The following is a 13,842-nucleotide window of genomic DNA, read 5'->3' as shown; positions in this document are numbered from 1 at the left end:
GCACACATCATTCATTGATGCATTATAGCTTTTCACCACAAGTGTGGGTACGTGCACACAGGACTCAAAGCTTGTATTCTCGTCGAGGTGACTGGAACATCGCCATGACCATCCTTGATCCTCTCATTCTTATGCACCCAGCACCTGCTGGACTGCCATGACATTCTCAACCCAGGAACATGGCAGTACCGCATTTCTTTCCTGGAACTAGTCAATCTACACTTATTTTCATTTTTTTAAAGAGTGGTAATTTAATTTTTTTCTAAGAAAACCATTAATTTGTATTATTCTGTTATTTAGACACACAGATAAATAATCTGTTTTATATACTCATGGCCTGTTTGGTAGGAGTCCATTTTGGTCCCACTTTTGGCCTCATTTAGGCTATCTCCATCAGATTCAGGTGATTTGCATTCTCCTCATCTTTTTTGGAAATAGATGAGAAATGCATGATTTTCAGTGTTTTTGAGACCTGTGCTCAATTCCCCTTCTACTACCAAATATTAGTACGGCTTTGGTCAAGTTTCATCATCCCTCTGAAATGTAGTTGCCTGATTTGTAGACAAAGATACCTCCCATGAGGAGCTATTCTAAGGACTAGAAATTAGATATGTAAAGGGCCTAGTGCTTGGCACAGAGTTGTTGTTTTTAGGAATAGGTAAATTCTGATTCTCAACCTAGTGCCTAGATTTGTGTTTATCACAGTATGTGACAGGTTTGTAGTCAAGTTAAACAAATCAAAATATCAATCTCTAGAGTGAAAACGGGGGCAGGGAAACCCTCTTTTTTAATTCTTAGAGATTAATAGTCAAGATGTCTTATTTTTAAAAAAGAAAAATGCCTGGGTTTTCTTTGTCTTTTAGATTCAGGGCAATATCACTCCTCATGCCATTGTCATCTTGCCTAAAACCGATGGGATGGAAATGCTTGTTTGCTATGAGGATGAGGGGGTGTATGTCAACACCTACGGCCGGATAACTAAGGATGTGGTGCTCCAATGGGGAGAAATGCCCACATCTGTGGGTAGGTTAACCATTCCTTATCTCCTTCAGCAGTTACACCCCCCAAATGAAACGAAAGTCAAGAAATGTGAAACAACCATTTGATTCTACCAAAAAAAAAAAAAAAAAAAGAAAAAAAGTCTGTGAATAACACTTGTAAGACTTGCTTTGTCTGTTTATCTCATGTCGTTTGTCATTTTTGTGGTTAAGATGTGAACAGATGCTGTGAGTTATTGCCCATCTAATGTTTTTAATGCAGTTTTGGAAATTCCTTTTGACAGCCTACATTCATTCCAATCAGATAATGGGCTGGGGCGAGAAAGCTATTGAGATCCGGTCAGTGGAAACAGGACATTTGGATGGAGTATTTATGCATAAGCGAGCTCAAAGGTTAAAGTTTCTATGTGAACGAAATGATAAGGTAAATCCGTTTCAACATTTGCATTAGTGTTTGCATTTTAAGAGACCACCAGGTACCTGTGAAACCTTCATTTTCCTTTATACTGATTTGAATCACATCTGTGTTAAACAATATTATCTTGAAATGGCATTATTTGGTTTGATTTATGTGAACCCTCAAAATATATAATTCATATATCCAAAAGAACAGACACTTCTAAAAGTTTCTTGTAAATTCTTAGTAACTTCTTTGGCCTGCAGGCCCTATGATGACTCAGCAGACACTCCAAATTCTCCTGAGCACTTAGAAGAGTTGGTCCATCATTAATCATCTCACAGTGGGTCAACTTTATATTCCACTTTTAGACTTTTCAGAAAGTCACTATAGGGACCTAACCCATCATATTATATTCACCTTTAAATGTAAAACATTTGACATGTAGAAATATAAACTTTTGGAAAATGTCACCCATTCTTGATGGAATGCACAATCACAAACTCAACTAGTGCCATGTCCTATGTCATTCCAGTCATGTTTCTTCTGAAATGTCATAGGGGGACATTTTTCCAATGAAAGTGGCAGTGTCCAGCTGGTATGATCAGTCACTCCAGAAGGGTATTCTACAGCAGTGCTGCTTCTCCCTTGCCCTCCCTGTAGACTAACCCAGAATTTTTAGTAGTTAAGCTAGACTGTATTTGTGAATTCATCTTTTGTGACTATGGCCAACTTAGAAGTGCTGTCCCCAGAACAGCAGACATAAACACCTATAGTAAAGAATGTAATGGCTTGATCATACATCTCTTAGCTCACCCCAGTTACCCAGAAGCCAGACTGGTCTTAGCCTAACCCTGGAGGTCTGGGTCTAGACCAGATTCAACCCTGGCCAACTACTCTGACCTGGTGTGGTCTATTGTATCTGGGTAGACAACAGCTGTGGGCGGCAAGGATGGCTCCAGGGCCTGACCAGGGTATGCCAGAAACCAAACCTGCCCCTTAATAAAAATCCAGCCCCTAATTACTCTCTGAGGATCATAAGGTTTGAGTATGGATTCCCATACCTCCAATTCATTGAAGACCCACTTCAACAAGCTGTTCCAAACCATGTCTGCACCATCAGGAGCAGGCTAGGATCACACCAGTATCTGGGGCCTGAGGTTTAGAGTCCAGGGTACACACGACCTGGAGAAAACAGCAGTCTGTTCTTTCCCATGGGTCCTCTCTGCTTCTCCACTTTGCTTCATTGACCCTAATGGTAGCTTTACTTACATATACAGCATTAACTGAATGACAAGCATTTCCACAGAACTTCCTAAGAAGTTGTTGGGAGACAGCATTCTTCTAAAGAAGTTATGGAAATGAAGTAGCAGAGACTTGTATACTAGTGACAAAAGTAAATGCCTTGAACCAAAGTTTGGTGTTGGCTGACTAAAGAGCTAGGCCACAGACTAGGATATTTTCCTAGGGTGGTGGTTCATTAACATTCAGCTGAAGCAAGCAGCAATCCAAATTTTGCTCGCTTCTCTCAATTGTTTGATAAAATGATTTAACAGACCCCAACCTAATGGACTGTGGTTCTGCTTATTAATGCCATTACCTCCTTTGGCCTAAGATATGGCTGCATCAGCAAAGAAGCCACACATTAATTCTCAAAATGCCAAAGTGAATAGACATTGAACAGTTTACCCTGTCTGACCACAACCGTTTGTTGTTTTTTTTTTTTTTATTTTAAAAATTGAGAACTAAAGTTGTACATATAGTAGTCAATACGCCCAAAATTTCCACTTGACTTTGGGAATTCAAAAGAATTCTCTTCGATCCTAAAGATCACCTTCTTGTCATGGGGGAGAGAAGGAGAGCCTCTGTGGCTTTCCAAACATTAACAAATTTTTGAATGCCAGAAACCCAGCACGTTATCCTAGCACAAAACTCCCTTTAAAAATGTGAGTGCCTGAGGGATGTTACAAATCAAGACATAGCCTCTTCCATGTCCCTGAAGGCCAATACCGCATTAAATGATAGTAACTATCATAGTAATAAAAGCAGGAGTGTTTACAGAGGATGCACTGTATTAAAAGGCACTTTATAAACACCAGTCAATGAGTCTTATGATCTGACACATGGCAAGGATAGGACATGTGAGAGAAAATGGATGGACGGTTAAAGAAAAGAGGGAAAGAAACCATTCAGTTGAACTAACTTCTTTTTAATTTCAAACAGGTATTTTTTGCATCCGTGCGATCTGGAGGAAGTAGCCAAGTGTTTTTCATGACCCTCAACAGAAATTCCATGATGAACTGGTAACAGAAGAGCACTTGGCACTTATCTTCATGGCGTTATTTCTAATTTAAAAGAACATAACTCATGTGGACTTATGCCAGTCTAGAGGCAGAATCAGAAGGCTTGGTTGAACATACCACTTTCCCCTTTTCCTCTCCCTCCACCCGTCCCAATACAGTCCATCTTTCAATGTTGCAACCTGGTTGAGAAGGAGAGAAAAAGGTGGCAGGAATTTCCAGGAGATCCCCAAGAATGCTGCGTTGTCTGTGGACAAAGATGGACCATGTGCCCTTCGGAGTTAGGGATAGAAACAAATATTGTGTGCTCTTATGATTAAGCTGTGTTATGGTGGATTTTGAGTTTTGTTTTGTTTTGTTTTTTTTTAACCTTTTTTTCTTTACCCCCTTACTTTGTAAGAATGGGGAGAAAATGCATACTGAGAAAATTAGTCTATTTTTAATTCTGTCTGCCTGCTAGCTTTAAGTATATGATATATTGTAAAATTTCCAATTCCAAATGGTGAGAGACAGCACAATAAATGTACCTTATCTCCTTACACTGAAGGCCATAACTGCACAGTGGGGTAATTTTAGAACTCTTTTGCCTTCACCAACCCAAAAGGTTGCTTTTTGATAGCAACTGGCTAATGAATTTTTAAGAGAAGAAAAATGCTGTATTAGTTTTCCCCTCTTTAGGGAAATAGATTTTAAATGGCTAAACTACTAGCCTTAGACTAATAAAATCGACTACCATTTTTGTGAGTCTGACAGGCCCTATTTTTATATGGCCCTGTACAGAAAGGAGTATGTTGAATGGGATAGTAGTGCCATTGAGTTGAGTTGGCTCTAGCATTTGAGGGACCTTTAACACAATTTTCCCTCAGCTATTATGCAAGAGGTCAGGGCAAAAGGTGGGATGGCAGATGAGGTCGAGGTCATACAGAAAGAGCTTCTGGGAAACAAGCTAACACACACACACACACACACACACACACATTCTTTTTCTTCTTTATTTTTTTTTTAATGCATAGAGCCTCCCTGCTAAGAGGTCACTCAGTTTGGGCTTCATTAGGAAGGATTTTGTTGAGTTCTTTCTGGATATTGGGGAGTGAATGAATCCAGGCTCTGGTCATTTCCAGCTTTCTCCTGATGGTGCCACTTTCTCAAGAAGAAAACTGTGACTGAATAATAATAATAATAAATGCTTCTGAGCTGCTTGTGCTCTTTTGGTTTGGTGAGAGAAGGGACTAGACTACTATGCCTGCCTGAGATACAGCAGGCATCACTGATTCAGATTTTATAGAACTTGAAAGCAAGGCTCTGGCCAAAATTCTAAAACCCTAATCATTTTACCTTCCTCCAAATTATCCAACATATGGTAAACAACATTTGTGCAGAAATATGTGTGTATTTAGTTCAGATTGACTTGTGTCCTTATAAACTCTTACTCAGATGATTTGAACTTTTACGTGAGTGTCTGGGATTTTTTTTCCAAAGCTACAAGCATGGCTGCCTGTGGTATCGAGGTGTTGCAAAAACGATATCTGTGTTGCGCTTCCTGTTTTAACCTACCTCGTTTTGTTTGTTTTGTTTCACTGTTCAGCACAGCAGTGTTATCTTCAGGAGACATATAGAGAGCTCAACTGGCAATCTCAGGTGTATTCATATTTTTTAAACAAAACAGTAGTTGACCAAATTGTTATTCTTGAAAAATTGAAAAAGAAAATCCAACAACAAAACTAATGTGGCTTCTTTCTGGAGCAAACAGTTACTGTAAACAGATACAAAAAAAAAAAATCTGCAATCCTACTGATTTTGCCTAAAATACCCAAGCAGCTGATGTACTATTAATGAGAACGAAATACACATTAGGAAAATGGAGTCATTCCAATCTGGTGGTTTTGACGGGTTGGGGGGCAAGAAAGGGGAGTAATTCTAGTTTATGAAGTACATGATTATGCCCCTCCTGTAAAGGTGGTTGTCGTTTGCATTTATTTTAAGGGGGTAACACAGGAATGGAATTGAGGGTTATCTTCAGGCGATCACCAAGATGTCCTTATCATGGTCCCTTTAGCTCTCAACAGCAATGAAATCCTCCCGTTCTCATTTTTACTGCTGTGATTCTGCTGCCGAATGATACTATCTTCACAAATTCCATGCAACAAATTCAGCAATAACTTTTTGGATTGAATTTAGCAACTACTATAATTGGATGCTGATGTGGACAAAATATATAGATTTGGGTCTCATCCTCGAATGTGATTGCCACCAGCTCTTTATATTGCTGCTGTGGTATTTTAAACCAGAAGCTTCTTTAAATTATGTTGCAGACTGATCTTTGTTTTTATGTTTTGTTTTTATTTCTAAGTGGTGAGTTCAAAACACACAGCTTTAAATGATTTTTTTATTGTGGGATTTTGGGTACAGTTAAGAAATAAAAGGGAATCATTGTGTTTAAACATAAGGTAGTTTGTGAATGTATTTTTTAAACTCTAGATTCATTGAAACAAAAACTCATAAGAACAATATTAATGCAGTCTTGTTTACAGTATGTTCAGTGACATAACATAGAACATGAGCTTTTTCTGGTGCCAACAACAATAAAACACAGACGTTAAACATCAAGCCATGCCTTTTATATTTTTGTACAAATATTTTACACTGAATACAAGGCAAAACCAAATTAGAATTGCTCCCACAAATCTGTCATCCTTAAAAAATATCTAAAGAATTCCTGGAAGCTTTTATCTTCGAAAATATATTTTCCTCCATCAGGAGAGGCCCTAGCCTTGACATACTAGGGCTTAGGTCATGCAGACTATTTCAGGATTCTGTTCTTATGGCTCATAACAAGTGCCAACTTTTTGGTTTGCTTTAATTTTTTATTTTTTTGATGGAGAAGGTTGTATTTTTCAATCACCTTAGTAGCATCTTAGTAAAAATGTCTTTAATTTTTAAAGTAGTTAGTTTCAGTTTTTAGCTTTAGTTCTTTTAGTAGGGGATTTTGTCTCTAGAATTAGACCATTTTATTTTTATTTTTCTACAAAAGAAACCAAGCCCTCATTCCAAAGTAAGTTGCACTAGATCTTTTCAGTCCTTGCTACTCTAAATTGATCATTCATTAAAATTCACTGAATCTTCCCAACCATAGTCTTGGTCCAGGGTCTGACAGGTTACCATCATTCCGGGGAGCCAGTCAGGGACATGGTAGCGTGCATTCCCGCATCCAGTGGTGATAGGAATGGATGACCTGCAAGGCCCCTACAAATAGCAGTCTTTGCCATGCCCTTTGCATTCAGATCATTGTCATTGCACACAATGTAGATGAAGACAGCTTGCACTAAGTTCCACATTATTTTTCTTGAAGACTTTTTAGATGATGCTTCAAGAAGACCTAATGCTATTTCAACAGGATAGATTAAGGTACAGATGAAATCCCACAAGGCTACTTGGATGGGGATTCCGTCTTTCTAACACATTCACATCGCTTCCTCAGATACGTTCCTGACATACCTTGCATTGAGTACACATTTTTAAAAAGCATCTAATTTCCTGGTCGTCAACACCTACTAACAGTTTTCTGTCTGCTCTTGTGACTCATTGGTAATTGCTGTCTCTTGTCCCTCCTGTTGCGGTAGATTAGAAAGAGATGTGAAATTCAGGCTGAAGCCATTTTGGTTTTGTCCATTGCCAGACAAGGAAGCGGCTGAAGTCTGACCTCACATTCCATGAAGTTAAAGAAAAAGTTTTCCCTAAGATTATGTATACCAGTTCCTGTCATTGTATTCTCAAAATGTGGAAGAGCTCTTTGTGTTAATAGTGCGTGCTGTCTTTGAAAGTCTGCTTAAACAGGCATCACTTGCATTTGTGCTGATTGCTTTAAGATAGAAAACGTGCTACCTTATTTGTAAGAAAGAAAAGAAACCTTTTCAAACTAATGGGGGAAAATAGGAGAAGATCCACAACATATTGATGATGATAATTCCGAATCACCCTGCCTACCATGCTCCTGATATTCCCAAATCCCTTCTGATACTACGTCGGACCATCTTAACAATTTCTGTGAATATTCGTTACCTTTCATTTCATTCCTCAAAAATTTAAATCTAACCAAATCAAATCATAACAAACAAACCCAAAACTGACCTACCCTGAAACTACATAGTTGCAACATAAAACCCAAATGCCTAAATTTGATTTATTTTACTTGCTAATATTTTTCATAAAGGCACTACATTTTGACTTTGATCACTATAGCAATATCAGGAACCCTAAAGTGTACTACCTTTTCATGGGTCTCAAAATAGTATAAGCTGATGCCCTTTCAGAAGCCCCAACAAAGAAGAAAATCTCTTGAGAACTCAAAAGTTCAAAACTGACCTTTTGTACATTTCTACCAAATATTTTCTAATGTTTTATTTCCATACTGTATCATCGTTTTGGGAATTTTTCCACAAACAACTAGAATATTCAAAAATTTAGGTAGTGTTAAACAGTACGAGGCCATAACTCTGCTTTGAACTTTATTCTTCTATGCCTGCCATTCCATGAAGTGCCACAATGCACTGAAACTATATCCCCCATAATGGCATTTTTTAAACAAAAACCCCTACATAAGTTTTGAGATATTTTAACTCCAGATCAAAATGTTGGACTCTGTGTCCACAATGCCAAACATTTGGAAGGAGACTAGAAAATAGAGTTAAAAATGGAAACGTTCTAAAGTTTCCAGATTTTTCACTTTGTGTAGACATCATCAAACTAAATCATCTCCTTGCATAATAGGGTTTGGTTTTGATGGTCTGTTTTTATCAGCACCAAGTTACATTGAACTATTGAGGCTAAGAAAATCCTGGTGGAAAGGTGAGTTTTCATTTCCAGTAGTGGATCATTATTTGTACATAGCAAATATCCATTCCCCAGTTGCCCCTTTCTCATCTCTTCCCCTGGCATTAGTGTTAAGGAATAGAATACTGTATCATAGTTTATTTTAAAATTTCAGACATTACCCTGAATCAGAATTTCACATGTTAAGTGACAGCAAGAAATAAATCTGCATCAGAAAAACAGATGACAGCTTGGATGAATTTTGAAATTGGATGTTGTGAAACATTTTTTATGCATTTTAGCTGTCTTATTTACAATGTTAATGTAACTATGGAGATGCCAAATTTATAATATTGGAAGGGAAAGCTATCATTTCACTATGCCTACAGGTCTTTACATTGTTTAAAAAGTGTTTTCTAAAGTTTTCTAAAGTGTTTTCAATTGTCAAAAATGTGCTGAAACTGGGTAAGTCTCACCTGTGTGATATAAAAGAATATAAAAGAAGAAAATATTCTTGGCATATTTTCTAGTCCAAAACTTTTGGTTACTTTCAAGTATTATTTTTCCTACGTACAAAAAAAAGCCTTCCGTTGTCTACAGTTGTTCTAAGCAGTAATTAGAAATGATTTGGTAGGTTCTAAGCCAAGGCTTTCCCACATGGTCACTGCCATGCCCTGGACTATATTATTTTACCACTGTCAAAATGTGAATAATAAAACATTAATAATAGTAGGATGCCTGCTTGGTCCTCATTGACACAGTCATTCATCCCTCTTCCTAAACACCCAATTCTTTGACACTTTTGCCATCAGCCTATAAAATCTCTAGTTACCTATCATCACTACCCCTCATTGCTTAAGTGTTCTAGCTCCTGGCTCATTGTCACGGTCTCCAGCACCACCTTTTCTTAACTCTTGGTGATTTAGATATCCACTGGGACAAGCCTATAAATCCTGGCTTCTGAGTTTCCTGATCTTGCACAGCGAAATTTACCAATTATTACACTGCCTCCTTAATTCATATCAGTCAATTCTTCTCATTTGCTCTAAGTAGATCCCATCCAACCTCATCAAATAAAAGCTATTGTCCCAACAATCTTTTCTTCCCTACTACACCAATTTTTCCCATTTCATTGGAGGATTTCAATACATGGTGCTATCTTCCATCTACAAATACTCACCTGAGCTCCACCTCCCCCTCCCCCGCCCTGCCACCACACCCTCTCTACCATTTTACTTATCTGCTTCCCTTCACAGACAAACTCCTCCAAGGGAATTATATATACTTGCCATCTTCAATTCCTCTCCTCCCTTAGTCTCCTGAGCCAACCCAAATCAGGCTTTCATCCTCACCATAGTAGCTCTTGCTAAAGACACCAGTGAGCTCCATGCTGTCAAATGCAATGGTCAGGTCTCTGAGTTCATGCTGTTTGACTTATCTGCAGTCTTTGACATAGCTGATCACTTCTTTGTTAAAATACTTTCTCTGTCCGAGACATCCCTCTCATGTTTCTGGCCACTTCTCAGTCTCCTTTGCCAAGTTCCTGGAGGGCCCAGCACTAGACATGCCATCACTAAGAGATCGCTTCTAGTCTTGGGGTTTTAAAAAACCATCTGTATTTGTGAGTTCTTTGTATATTTTGGATATTAGTCCTTTACTGAAAGCATCGTTTGCAAATATCTTCTCCCATTCAGTTGGTAGTCTGTGTCTTGTTGATGGTTACTTTTCCTGTACAGAGGCTTTTTAGTTTGATATTCTCCCATTCATTTACTTTTGCTTTTACTTCCCTTGCCTTTGAGGTCAAATTCGTAAAATCCTCTCTAAATCCAAGGTCCATGAGTTTAATACCTCTGTTTTCTTCTATGTGATTTATTGTTCTAGGTCTTATATTTAGGTCTTTGATCCATTTCGAGTTGACTTTTGAATCGTACACTTGAAACCTATATAATTTTATTAACCAATGTCATCCCAATAAATTTAATTTAAAAGTCATCTCTACACTGACAATACTGACATTTTTATTTCCAGCCCTAACCTTTTTCTTCATGCCAGAGTTAAGTGCCTAACTTCCTACCTGACATCTTCATTTGGATGTGTAATTGGCGTTTCAAACTTGACATGTCCACAACTAATTTGCACCAGTGTACTGCCATTACAGTCTTCCCTGTGTTAATAAATGGAAACTTCATTCTTCCAAACCAGAAAACTTTGTAGTTACTTGTAATTTTTCTTTCGTATACCACATCCAATCCATTAAAAAGAAAAAAAAAAATTCTGTTTCTCTAGCTTCAGACTATATCCACAATTCAATCTGAGTTCACACCACATCTTGCCTGCGATGACATTTTTAAAACATACCAGGTTATGTCACTCTTCTGCTCCAGTCCTCAACACCTTCCCATCTTATTCAGAATGTCCGCGTCCTTGCAGCAGTCTATGAGGCCCAAGTAAATCTGACCTACCCTTTACCCCATTCCCCAACCTCCGTTACCACTTCTCTGACCTCATCTACTATTTCCCTATATCACTTTGCTCCAGCCACACTGCCCTCCATAGTGTACCCAGAATACCCTCAGCATATTCCTGTCTCAGCATCTTGGCTCTGATTGTTTTCTCTGTCTAGAAATCTCTTCCGCCCCATATCTGCAGGACTTTCTCCTCCCTTCCTTTGTATCTCTACAAAAATATTCCTTTACCATCAGAGATCTATATAAAATACTCTCCAATCTCCCACTCATTTTCTGCTTTATTGCCTTTCAAAGCACTTATTTAACATCTACTTTGTTCCTGGCCTATCTCCTATACTTATAAGAATGCCACTCAGAAGAAAATAGTACTCACTCAGTAAGTATTTATTAGATAAACAAATGAAAGAATTTTGCGAATTTTTGAAAAAGTGTAGAACTATATGGTCATTTTCATTTCAATATCAAAACAAAAAGTTGTATCCAAAGCCTATATCATAAAAGTATAGATTTGCTTTCCTGTAGAAAATAAAAAATGCTATGGATTTTCTTTCCTGAAAGGATATTGTGGATGGAAAACTATGATCCTGGCTCTACTTTCTTGCTCCTGAATCATCTTAACAAGTCATGTTGCAAGGCTGTCAAATAGATCTTTGAGAAAGCAACATTTCAGAACTCGTAGATTTATACGGATCATGGTCTACTGGTGTTGCAACAAGTACAGAGTTATTAAAAGTATGAAAAGGATTCTGATTTTTCTTTCTAGCCTAAACATTTAAAACTGACAACACCACCAATTTTTTTTCTAAAACAGGATATTAACAATAGTAAAAGTATCCTCCTGCCAAATGTAGCTTTGAGAAAGCCTGATGACATTTGGATCTTATCACTCTTCCAACTGCAGTAGTTCTGAGGCTTCTCTGGGCAGCCTCTAACTTTTGTATATATCAAGCTCCACTGAATGTTGTTGCATGAAGTCTCGTTGTAGGAAATCAGCACGCCTTTGGATGAATTTATTGTCTCAGTCTTGTAAAGGGCATACCTTGTAGTTTTGATTTGTTCAATCATGTATTTTCCTGCTCCCTTATTTAAAGAAATATTTTAAAAAATAAAAGAAGAGGATAATGAAATGATGTAATATAAAGCGATATCACAGTGAAAGAATTTTTTTGTTCCTCTATTATTTTCTGCGTCTTCTCATAAATCTGTCGAGATGAGGGATAATGTCTAATTCATGATAAATAGCCACAGTCGAGGTCTTAATTAATCATTTCCAGGACCGAAACCATTCTGGGATTCCATGATGCTTAGTTGTAGATTCCTGAAGTCCTTTACAAAAGATGCAGGGCATTGGTTCCAGTTACAGATGGAGAATGTGGAACAGATTCTAAAATGCCAAAGGGGTCACAGTCATTGTGAACAATCTAGTGTCATGAACTCCAGTTATTGAGACACAATAAATGGTTTCAAAATGAGTTCTCAATAATTAATGTGAAGAACTATTTTGTAGTGTTAGTTTTCTTTAAAACTAAATATCACCAATTTGAATACATATTTTTACAGCCTATAAGCAACAAAGTCCATATTCTGTGACAATAACAATTTGATAGAGGATCACCTTCCTCAAAAAAATAGTCATCTTGGTTTTCAAAGTTCAAAGTTAATTAATAGATGATGTGATGAGGACATGGATTAGGAGCATCACGGTCTGAACAAATTTTCCAGCCCTATATCCAGTGCTCCACTATCTTAGGTTATCTTATATTACTAAACTCGTTGACAGATTGAAGAATTTAGAGCTAGCAGATATCACTGGAACAGAAAAAAACATCACAGCCTTCAGGTCTTTCCCGCATCTCATCCTTCCTATTCACTAGGACAGCCATTCATAAGTGAAGGTCCATCACCAGGGCAAGCCAGAGTTATCACCAGTTCAGGGCAAAATGATCGAAAAAAACAACATAGTGAGTTTTTCATAAAGCACACTTAAATGCAGTCTTATATACTCTCACTGCAGAGCAATAAGATGTATATTTGAGAGCTGACGCTGATAATAAGTTGCTGTTCATTTTATTAAATGTTCTAGTTCTTTCGTTTGTTTTGTTTTTGTTTTATCCATTGTTCTAGTTTGGCAAAATTAAAAGTTTGGCAGCCTTTTTGTCGGTTCTCACAAGATTCGGGGTCTGCTGGTAGAGGCTTTGGTTTCGTTTTTGAAATTTTCCTGCTTAGTGAAATCTCCAAAAATGTGGTAATAACTGCTCTAGAGTACTTGTAAAAGTCTAGATATTTTTCAGTATAAAAATGTACTGCCTATCTCCAAAATTGATGTGATAAACATAGAAAGGGGGAAAAAAAAGAAAAAGAAAAAGAAGATCCAGCATCAGGGGGAAAAAAAGCAGATGCCCCGGCTGGTGTTTGTGAGTCAGACTTATGTTGCTGGCTTTATCAGGGTAAGCAGGGTTAACTCCTGTGGGATGCAAGCAACTTCTACAGGCTGCAGTGCCATCACAGAGTGGACATGCTGTGAGATGGAAGGCATTGCAAAATACTGAAGTCATCAGCTAACCGCATCCTGGTCACCTTATCAGCCTGCGGCTCCCAATCTTTTCAAATGTGATGCCTTCCCATCATAACCTCCTAAAAAGGGAAAGGCAGCAAAAAGTTCAGTAACACTTTTAAATGAAAGTGCATGGTATACACCATAGTCATTAAAAAAAAAAAAGTATGTATACTTGTGATTTATTTAATCAGTCTACAAACAATGCTTGGTATGCACATGGCTTACTGGACCCCCTTGTTATAGCTCCATACCCCAGCCTTGCTGATGTCTCGGGTCTATAATTTGGGCAAGATAACTGTAGATATTTTCTTGA

General features: G+C 37.8%; 1 protein-coding gene across 6 annotated transcripts in view; it reads left to right on the top strand.

Annotated features, from left to right (window-relative positions):
- Nucleotides 1–6,141, top strand: part of TNIK (TRAF2 and NCK interacting kinase) — a 350,899-nt gene extending 344,758 nt beyond the window's left edge. For all 6 annotated transcript variants that reach the window (XM_036218652.1, XM_036218651.1, XM_036218649.1 and 3 more), the window contains 3 exons: nt 864–1,023; nt 1,283–1,422; nt 3,619–6,141. In XM_036218652.1, coding sequence (XP_036074545.1) covers nt 864–1,023; nt 1,283–1,422; nt 3,619–3,702 — 384 coding nt within the window. In that variant the 3' untranslated portion in view covers nt 3,703–6,141. The remainder of the gene's footprint in view (nt 1–863; nt 1,024–1,282; nt 1,423–3,618) is intronic.
- The last annotated feature ends 7,701 nt before the right edge of the window (nt 6,142–13,842 follow it).

This window comes from Rousettus aegyptiacus, unplaced genomic scaffold (genome assembly GCF_014176215.1).
Source record: "Rousettus aegyptiacus isolate mRouAeg1 unplaced genomic scaffold, mRouAeg1.p scaffold_m13_p_4, whole genome shotgun sequence".
Taxonomy (NCBI): domain Eukaryota; kingdom Metazoa; phylum Chordata; class Mammalia; order Chiroptera; family Pteropodidae; genus Rousettus; species Rousettus aegyptiacus.
Note: the sequence above shows the minus strand (reverse complement) of the source record. Positions and strands in the feature narration are given on the sequence as shown.